This window comes from Hypanus sabinus, chromosome 29 (genome assembly GCF_030144855.1).
Source record: "Hypanus sabinus isolate sHypSab1 chromosome 29, sHypSab1.hap1, whole genome shotgun sequence".
Taxonomy (NCBI): domain Eukaryota; kingdom Metazoa; phylum Chordata; class Chondrichthyes; order Myliobatiformes; family Dasyatidae; genus Hypanus; species Hypanus sabinus.
Window position 1 is genome coordinate 1,201,708 of NC_082734.1, and position 10,793 is coordinate 1,212,500.

Genomic DNA, 10,793 nt, shown 5'->3' on the forward strand with positions numbered 1-10,793 from the left:
ATTGAGTTATCAGATGAGGCCCACTCGACATAAAGGGTGGAAATCTGTATCAGTATCGGTGTCGTTTTCTATTCCTGTCTCGTGCACCATGGCGTCTTCGTCTGTCTCCTCTAGACTCCATCCCTCTGGTGGCTTCAGTACTGGAAGACTTCTCATGTGACAAAGATCTGCTTGCTGAAGGGAGATTGGGGTATTCAATGGATTTCTTGTTCTTGGCAGAGAAACGAGACACACAGGTCAGCCAGAAGTAGCTGTCTATCACATCGCCCTTCTGCTCTCATCATATCATCAGGACAATAAACGGCATTAACTACTGAGTACCTCTGAGCCCAGCTCAAAGATCAACATTTTATCTCGCCAACTTTACACCCAAAGTAGAGTTCATGCTCAGTCTTTTGAGATAGAGGCGCCTACTTGCCGCAAATATAACAAAGTATCATGGTCATTGCAGTATTGGCAAGACAGTTTGCTATCACAAATACTCCTGAAAATACAATTACTTTGTTAGAACGGGCACACACAACATGCTGTGAATGTAAAGCACATGACACAAACCGATACACACATAAACACAATCCGTACATAGACCGGTGTGTGCGATCTCCCCTGCCCAAGATAGAAAACTTTTCAGCTTACATTGTGGGCAACATTTTAATTCCCTTGAATTGACAAATATCGGCGATTTTTTTTTTAAAAAATGGTGCGTGATAGTGAAGTTCATGGTGATTTTCATGATCAGCAGCCCAAAATTCATAAAATACACCCATAAATATACAGGAAGCAAAATCTTTGTTGTCCAGTGTTAACTGATGTGTTTTGGGGATTTATTGGTGACTTATGGGGAATCTATGGTTTTTTTCGGGGATATATTAGGGATCGGATAATTTATGGGGATCTGGGGGTTTTCTGGGGGTCTGTTGGCGTTCCCCGGGGCAACACCACCCCGTTCAGTCTATAGACCGTATTCCCATGCGACGGAACTGAGGACGCGTCCTTCAACGAGTCGCGACCCCTACTGATGACGCCTGACGGCTGCGCATTTGCACCACCGTAGTGGGGCGAAGATTACGTCAACGGGCGGAAGTGACAGATCGGCGCACCGGTTGACTTCCTGTTTCCGGGAGGAGAGGGAGAAGATGGTGCTGATCAAAGAGTAGTGAGTGGGGGTCGGGGGGTGCAAGATGGAACAGTGGGAGGTCGGGGCTCCGCGATCGGGAGGACCAGACCTGGCAGGTGGGAGGACCGAACCCAAAGGGCAGGGCGAGAGAGCTTTCCATTGGCTATCGGGTGCCCCCTTGTGACCCCTCCTCGTCCTCCTTCCCCCCTCAATCAAATCCCTCTCTCCATCCATCCACCTTCAAACTTCCTCCACATCCTCTGTCCTCTTCACATCGATCTTCAAACTCCCTCCTCACTCCCTTTCCCTCTCTTTCATCCCACCACCCTCAAGCTCCCTCGTCACTCTCCCTCATGATTCCCTCTGTCCTTTTCTCTGATCCCTCCTACTTCCAATGAATTCCTTCCTCCTCCATCCCTCAACCTCAGATCTTCCTCAACTTGCAATTCCCCCTTCCTCATCTAATCCTCCTCCCTCACCCCCTGCCTTCAACCAATCTCCCTCGCCAACACTCACCCCTACCCGGCTCCATCTTGTCCCTCCCATATCCGCCCTCCCCTCTCAACACCTCAAACCTCCCTCCTTCATCAACCACATCTTGTTCCTCTCTCCTCACCTCCCTCCTGTGCAAGAGGATTTGCAGAGACGGTGAGGAAGGAGAGTGTCTATGGGTGGGGGTGGGTGTTGCTGTGTTCTCATTGTGATGGGTCTCTACTCTCCACAGCCGAATCGTGCTCCCCTGTTCTGTTGAAGAGGTGAGTCTCAGTATCTTAAATTAATTGATAAATTGGTTTATTTTTGTCACAGAGATATGGTGAAAAACTTATCTCACACACTGTTCATACAATTCATACAAATCATCGTTACACTGAGCACTGAGGCAGAAAAAAGCAAAACAATTACAGAATGCAGAAAGAATAAAGTGTTACAGTTATAGAGAGAGGGCAGTGCAGGCAGAAAATAAGGTGCAAGATCATTATGAGGTGGAGTCTATATTTTCATGCTGGTGGTCCATTCGGTAGTCTGACTACATCAGAGTAGAACTTGTTGTTGAACCTGCTCAGCTCTCAAGTATTACATTCAATTCTGGTCACCTCATTTCAGTAAGGGTGTGGGGGCATTGGAGAGGGTTCAGCAGGATGCTGCTTGGGCTACATTGAGGGGTTGGACACATTTGGGTTGTTTCCTCTGGACCGGCGGTGGCTGAGGGGAGACCTGATAGACACTTGTGGGCTGCCCCCAGCATATCCTCAAGCTGTGGTTATTGATGCAAACACATTTCACTCTCTGTTTCAGTGTCCTTGTGATATTCAAAGCCATTGTTTAGTCTTTAGAAGAGGTCCTTCTGGATTACAGGGCCTGAGAGGTTGGACACATTTCAGTTGTTTCTTTGGAGCGACAGAGGCTCAGGGGAGATTTCAGGGCCTGAGCTGGAAGGAGAGGTCAGACAAACTTGTTTTCTGTGGTGCGACAGAGGCTGAGGGGAGACCTGATCGAGGTTTACAGGATTACGAGAGACACAGACAGAGCAGACAGCCGGGATAGCCGGTATCTTGGTGAATATCTCAAATACTGAAGGGTGTGCAGTTGAGGTGAGAGGGGGTAAGCTCGAAGGTGTGCAGCACACATGAGGAAATCTGCAGCTGCTAGAAATTCAAGCAACACACACAAAATGATGGTGGAACGTAGCAGGCCAGGCAGCGTCTGTAGGCAGAAGTACAGTCGATGTTTCGGGCCGAGACCCTTCATCAGGACTAACTGAAAGAAGAGATAGTAAGAGATTTGAAAGTGGGAGTGGAAGATCTGAGTTTTACACAGGGAGCAGAATCATATGGATAACAGGAGGGACATAGAATTGCATTGTGTATGGATCATGAAATATGGGCGTAAAAATCTCATTCTGTCTGAACTGTGTGGAGGAAGCTTCACTCTGTGTCTGACCCCGGGATTGTGTGATGGGATGGTGTGGTGGGAGCTTCACTCTGTGTCTGACCCCGGGAGTGTGTGATGGAACGGTGTGGAGGGAGATTCACTCTGTGTCTGACCCCGGGAGTGTGTGATGGGACGGTGTGGAGGGAGCTTCACTCTGTGTCTGACCCTGGGAGTGTGTGATGGGACAGTGTGGAGGGAGATTCACTCTGTGTCTGACCCTGGGAGTGTGTGAGGGGACGGTGTGGTGGGAGCTTCACTCTGTCTGACCCCGGGAATGTGTGACGGGACGGTGTGGAGGGAGATTCACTCTGTTTCTGACCCCGGGAGTGTGTGATGGGACGGTGTGGAGGGAGATTCACTCTGTGTCTGACCCTGGGAGTGTGTGATGGGACGGTGTGGAGGGAGATTCACTCTGTGTCTGACCCTGGGAGCTTGTGATGGGACGGTGTGGAGGGAGTTTCACTCTGCGTCTGACCCCAGGAGTGTGTGATGGGATGGTGTGGAGGGAGATTCACTCTTGTGTCTGACCCCGGGAGTGTGTGATGGGACGGTGTGGAGGGAGATTCACTCTGTGTCTGACCCGGGGAGTGTGTGATGGGACGGTGTGGAGGGAGTTTCACTCTGTGTCTGACCCTGGGAGTGTGTGATGGGGTGGTGTGAAGGGAGATTCACTCTGTGTCTGATCCCGGGAGTATGTGATGGGACAGTGTGGAGGAAGCTTCACTCTGTGTCTGACCCCGGGAGTGTGTGATGGGACGGTGTGGAGGGAGATTCCCTCTGTGTCTGACCCGGGGAGTGTGTGGAGGGAGTTTCACTCTGTGTCTGACCCCGGGAGTGTGTGATGGGACAGTACAGAGAAAGCTTCACTCTCTGTCTGATCCCGGGAGTGTGTGATGGGACGGTGTGGAGGGAGCTTCACTCTGTGTCTGACCCTGGGAGTGTGTGATGGGACGGTGTAGAGTGAGATTCACTCTGTCTGACCCCGGGAGTATGTGATGGGACGGTGCAGAGGGAGCTTCACTCTGTGTCTGACCCGGGGAGTGTGTGGAGGGAGTTTCACTCTGTCTGACCCCAGGAGTGTGTGATGGGACAGTGTGGAAGAAGCTTCACTCTGTGTCTGACCCTGGGAGTGTGTGATGGGACGGTGTAGAGTGAGTTTCACTCTGTGTCTGACCCCGGGAGTGTGTGATGGGACGGTGTGGAGGGAGATTCACTCTGTGTCTGACCCGGGGAGTGTGTGATGGGACGGTGTGGAGGGAGTTTCACTCTGTGTCTGACCCCAGGAGTGTGTGATGGGACAGTGTGGAAGAAGCTTCACTCTGTGTCTGACCCCGGGAGTGTATGATGGGACGGTGTGGAGGGAGATTCCCTCTGTGTCTGACCCGGGGAGTGTGTGATGGGACGGTGTGGAGGGAGTTTCACTCTGTGTCTGACCCCAGGAGTGTGTGATGGGACTGTGTGGAGGGAGCTTCATTCTGTGTCTGACCCCGGGAGTGTGTGATGGGACGGTGTGGAGGGAGCTTCACTCTGTGTCTGACCCCGGGAGTGTGTGATGGGACGATGTGGAGGGAGTTTCACTCTGTGTCTGACCCCGGGAGTGTGTGATGGGACGATGTGGAGGGAGTTTCACTCTGTGTCTGACCCTGGGAGTGTGTGATGGGACGGTGTAGAGTGAGTTTCACTCTGTGTCTGACCCCGGGAGTGTGTGATGGGACAGTACAGAGAAAGCTTCACTCTGTGTCTGACCCCGGGAGTGTGTGATGGGACGGTGTGGAGGGAGATTCACTCTGTGTCTGACCCCTTTTTTTTATTACAAAATCCTTTATTACAAATTTCGGTGCTATACAATATATACAAAACAGTGGCAAACACAATTACTGCACTACAAATAGACAATAGACATTATACCAGAATGTTGCCATCTCTATCCACGATGGCATTTACACCCCGCGGAGCCCAACGGTCTCGAAACTCCTCCAAGGCCACTGTGGACTGCGCGTGTTCCTTTTCAATAGTTACCCGAGCACGAACATACCCCCTAAACATTGCCAGGCAGTCTGCCCGGGGAGATCCTCCCGCCACCCGTTTCCAAGACCCTCGGATGGCGGATTTTGCCAGCCCCAGGAGCAAGTTGACTAGGACATCCTCATCCCTCCATGCCCCCTTCCTTACTGGATGACCATATATAAACAGGGTGGGACTAAAATGCAGCCAGAAGGCGAGAAGCAGCCCACGCAAATATGCAAAAAGAGGCTGCAGCCTCACACACTCCATGTACATGTGGTACACGGTCTCCTCCAGCCCGCAGAAGTGGCATGCGGGTGGGAAGTCCATGTACAAACTGAAAAACTTATTGCAGGGCACTGCCCTATGCAGTACCCTCCAGCCGAGATCCCCCAGGTGCATGGGAAGAACCCCGGCGTAAAGGGACTTCCAGTGGGGACCCTCCTCACCTCTGGGTGGAAGGACCGACCGCCATGGCGTGTCGGGACGGTGTACAAGGGCAAGGAAGTGGAGGATGTGGAGTAGCAGCCCATACAGATACCTCCTACTTGCATCCCTGAATGGGACTGTGGGTATCGATGAGAGACGGCTCAAGTTGTGCGGACACGGCTCCCGGAGAAGATTGCGGGGTCTGGGCCTGACCAGCAGCTCGGCCTGAGTCGGTCCACACAACTGAGCCGCACCGACAGCCACTGAGGTAGGGCAAGGGCCGGCCAGGACCCCGCCCTCCGCCTGAGGAGGGGATTCCCGGCCTGAAGTAACCATGTTCCAGACTCTCAGTAGGTCCTGATAGAAGCCGGGCAGACTCCGCAAAGCAGTACGGCTGACACCCGCCAGTGGTAGCCGCATGTCTTCATGAAGACAGCCCAACACGTGCCACCTGGGAGGGTGCTCGGAGTACAGTAATTTCTGCAGAGTCCTGAGGCGGAGAGCCGCCAGCTGCGTTCGGACGCACACCAGCGACTGTCCGCCCTCTCCCACTGGGAGACTCAAGACCGCTGCAGAGACCCAGTGTTTCCTGTTGCCCCAGAAGAAGTCCACTAATTTCCTCTGCAGTCTTGCAACAAACGGGGCAGGAGGGGCCAAGGTGACCATCCGATACCACAACATGGAGGCCACCAGCTGGTTTATGACCACCACCCTGCCTCGATAGGAAAGCACCCTGAGAAGGCCTGACCAGCGCCCCAGCTGGGCCATGACTTTCATCTCCAGGTCCTGCCAGTTCGCCAGCCAGGTCTCCCCAGAAGGACTCAGGTAGACTCCCAGATAGAGGAGACGCCGAGTACTCCACTCAAAAGCTCTCATCTCCTCCGGCAGGGAGTCCACCTGCCACTGACCCACTAAGAGTCCGGAACATTTCGCCCAGTTGATCCTGGCGGAGGATGCTGCCGAGAAAATGTCTTGGCACTCGCGCATCCTCCGCAGGTCATTGGGATCTGTCATCATGAGGAGTACATCATCGGCGTAGGCCGAGAGGACGACCTCCATGTCCGGTTCACGCAGAACCAGACCTGTCAGCCTTCGCCGTAGGAGGCTCAGGAATGGCTCGACACAGATCGCGTACAATTGACCGGACATGGGGCATCCCTGACGTACTCCTCTCCTGAAGGGAATGGTTGCTGCCAGTGATCCATTGACCTTAACAAGGCACTCTGCGGCAGAGTAGAGGAGCCGAACTCGGGCCACAAAGTGTGGTCCGAGCCCAAAGGCCTGCAGAGTGCCCACCAGGAAACTGTGGTCTACCCGGTCAAACGCCTTCTCCTGGTCAAGAGAAAGAAACGCTGCCGGGGTCCCAGTCTCCTGGTACAGGTGGATCAGGTCCCGTACTAGGTGGACATTGTCCTGGATGGAGCGGCCCGAGACTGTGTAAGATTGGTCAGGATGAATCACCTATCTCAGTACTGAACCAAGACGGTTGGCCATTGCCCAGGCGAAGATCTTGTAGTCCGCACACAAGAGGGAGACAGGGCGCCAGTTCTTTAGCAGGCGAAGGTCTCCCTTCTTGGGCAGCAGGACCACGACAGGTCTCCGCCATGAGAGGGGCAATTCCCCGGTGGCTAGGCTCTCCCCTAGAACAAGGCTGTAATCGACCCCCAGGACATCCCAAAAAGCCTGATAAAACTCCACACTCAGACCATCTAAGCCAGGGGATTTACCCCTCCGGAGTTGCCGAAGGGCAGCAGACAGCTCCTCCCCAGTCAGGGAGGCGTCCAGACGCGCTGCGTCATCAGGGCTGACCTTTGGCAAATCTTCCCAGACCTCACTGCACGCCCCCGCATTTGACGGATCCGGTGAGAATAAGGACCGATAGAAAGTGCGGACTTCTTCGATAATTTCGTCAGGATCCGTGATGGAGGAGCCATCAGCAGCCAATAGCTCCACCAGCTGCTTTTGAACTCCCCGCCACTTCTCCAACGAGTAGAAGAAGGGTGAGCCGCGGTCCAAATCTTGCAGCATTTGGATCCGCGACCTCACATACGCACCTCGGGACTGCTGAAGCTGCAGATTCCTGAGTGCGTCCTTCTTCTCCTGGTATTCCTGCCACGTTTGATGGTCTCCACCGGTCGAACCAAGACGGGTCTCCAGGTCAAGCAACGCTCTCTCAAGCCGCTCAATCTCAGAGTCCCACCTCTTTGTCGACCCCCTAGTGTACTCCCGACATAAAAACCGGATGTGGGCCTTGCCCACATCCCACCACAGCCGTAGGGAGCAGAACTCTCTCCGTCTCTCTCTCCAGGCGGCCCAGAACGCTCGGAATGAATCATGGAATCGGCTGTCCTCCAGCAGCCGGTTGTTAAAGTGCCAATACCCGGATCCCACCCGAGGGTGCAGAGGAGTAAATTCCATCCACACGAGGTGATGATCCGAGCACGACACCGGCCGCATGGAGGAAGCCGACACGCGGGAGACATAAGCCCGAGAGATATACAGGCGGTCTATCCGGGAACCCCCCTCTCTCGATCTTCTGGAGAAGGCGCTAGAGTCGGGGTGAAGATTCCGCCAGCTGTCCACCAAGTCAAAGGAGCCGACTAGCTCCTTTAACTTTTTCGCTGATGCCGGGTCGCGTTGGAGGCCCAAGCGGTCCTCCACCTCGAGGGTACAGTTGAAGTCTCCCCCGAGGACGACGCAGTCCCCTGGGTCGATGGAACTCAGCAAGGTGGACAGCTGACAGAATAGGCGCGTCTGCATCACCCCGCGCCTCGGAGCGTACACGTTGATAAAATGTAACGGTACACCATCCAGGCGCACAGCCAGGTGGAGCAGACGGCCGGGCACAACATCTTGGACTCCTACGATTTCTGGCCGGAAGGTTGGGGCCAACAGGATCGCCACCCCACTAGAGTTGGAGCTAAGGTGACTCATGTAGACCCCGCCCTGCCACTCCAGGAGCCAAGCGGACTCGTCCCCCGGGGTGGTATGGGTTTCCTGCAGGAAACTCACAGCGTATCTCCCGTCCCTGAGGACTGAGAGATTGTTATATCTGCGGAGAGAGCCCCTGCTACCATTTACATTGAGACTAGCTATGGTAAGCTTCATGTCGGAAGCACACTAGGCCTCAGCACCAGTCCCCTTCCCACTGAGAGCGATTGCGCCCTCAGCCGCACTCTCCCGAAGAAAACCGAGAATATCCTTTGCTTTCCGGGCCCGACTGCTGCCATCGCTACCCTGTGACCCACCATCTCCCGAAGGAGCGAGGCTGCTTTTCATCCTGATGTCCCGCACCAGGTCATCCAGGAAGGATTTCAGCTGCCGCCTGTCATTCCCTGACTCAGCATTCCTCTTCCCCTTCCCCTTCCGTCTGAGGATGACCCTCAGGGACTTCACCAGCCTCGGCATGCTAGGCCAGCGAAGCGAGGCTAGTTTAGGCCGATGCTTTGCACCAACGGAGGAGTGAATAAACTCTCTGATCTCCTCCACAGGTATCAATGGGGATTTCTCTGGAGGGGTGAGGATGTCCATTGTCTCGCTGTCAAATGAATCCCCCTCCAACCCCTCACTGCAGACAGATCCCCCACCGTCCTCCTCAGGTGGCGTATAAGGTGGCTGCCCCTGTAACCTACACTGCACAGTGGGTACCTCCCCCATACCTTCCCGCTCCACCGTCGCAGCAGTCTTACCCACAGTTGCGACGATGGAGGGAAAATCCCAAGGGACTCCCTGCAGGCCACTAGTTGATGGGGTCGGCATGCAGGTTACATCACTCTCCCCAGGAGACAGGCATGAAGGGGACCCCAGCAGCTCTGGCCCAATGGATTCACTGGCAGCCTGATGCTGACTGTGAGAGAGCCTGGTCTCCTCTCCACCTGTACTACTTAATACATTTGCCTCCAGGGAGGCGCTGACTGCCAAGTCCTGGGTGGAGGGCTCCAGGTCTGTTTTAGGCGTGCAAACAGGCCCAGCACTAGCTTCATGCATAACCACACCACCCACCCCAGGACTGGTGTCTACATCTGGGGATTCAGGGTTAGACACAACTCCCACCTGGATCCCCACCCCTTTCTGGGACTCCCCCTCATCTACATTCTCTGCTCTCTTGGGGGAACAATCCCATCTCCTCTTCAAGCCGGAGGAGCACACAGGTGCGGAATTCACCGACAGCGCGGTACTCTCCGCTCCTATTGCCCCGTCCAACCGTACGCTTCCCCGAGTCTCCCCCTCCACCTCAGGGCAAATGGGCGTGAGCTCTGCGGTCTCGGGGGCCGACTTCTTCACGTGTTTCGACTTCTTCCTCGCTTTCTTGCCCCGCCCGGACTCCACCCCGTCCCTCGCCTGAACCTCCCCACACGTAGCCCCAGGATCACCCGCCTGAACCACAGGGGTAGGAGCAGACGTAGGAATAGGGGCAGGGTTAGAGACAGGGTCAGGGGCAGGAGCAGGGGTCGGCACAGGTGTTGGAGCAGGGATGGGATCAGGGGCAGAGGTAGCTGGGGCACTGGTTCCCGAAGTGGACTCTCTGGGTTTTCGGGTGCTAGGACAGTCCCTCCGAAAGTGCCCCACCTCCCCGCACGCATGGCACCGTGGGCGCTCAGAGCTCCAATACACCTGATAATCTACCCCCCCGTGCCGGACAGTAAACCGGCCCTCAACTTCATCCTCCCGTTCCAGTTTCATGAATACCTGTCGCCGGAAAGAGATTACGGTACGGAGGGTGCGTCTCTTAAATTTGTGCCTGATGGCAGTTATCTCTGACCGTACTTGCCCCAAGCGGGCCAATGCGGGAAGCAGGTCCTCGTTGGGGATGAAAGGCTGTACGTGACCGAGGACGATGCGTTGTGTGGGAGCTGTCACTAGCTCCACCTGTAAAAAGATGTTCTCCACCGTGATCCCCCTACTGAGGGCCCGATGCACCAACTCATCATTCCTCAGGTAAAACACCGCCTTCCCGAACTCCTTCTCAGCGGCCAAAACACCATCTCTCCCCAACAAGTCCTCCATGGCCTCCGCGCACTTTTCCAGGGTAGTTCCAGTTCGCAAAATACATTGCACCCCGCGTTCAACTTTCACCGTCCGAAACAGGGCGTTGTCCGAGGCCGGAGAGGCAGCCGCCTTTGCATAACTCCCCGCAGGCCTGTGACTCCCTGTAGACTGGTCCGGCATGTTCCTTGTGTGTCCGAACCGAGAATGATACGGTGGTGCAGGTCATAAAGTCTCGGAGTGAGTTGAGTAACTGGCGGGAAAAGTTTGTACTCGACGGTACCTTGCTGGCTGCGTGCCAGAAATTCCAACGCCAGGAAAGGCT

At 54.8% G+C, this 10,793-nt stretch overlaps 1 protein-coding gene across 1 annotated transcript in view; it reads left to right on the plus strand.

Moving 5' to 3' along the window:
- The first annotated feature begins 1,121 nt into the window (after positions 1-1,121).
- Positions 1,122-10,793, plus strand: part of pitpnbl (phosphatidylinositol transfer protein, beta, like) — a 44,162-nt gene continuing 34,490 nt past the window's right edge. Inside the window, 2 exon segments of the mRNA XM_059953335.1 lie at positions 1,122-1,156; positions 1,842-1,872. Of these exon segments, the coding sequence (XP_059809318.1) occupies positions 1,137-1,156; positions 1,842-1,872 (51 nt within the window). The 5' untranslated portion in view covers positions 1,122-1,136.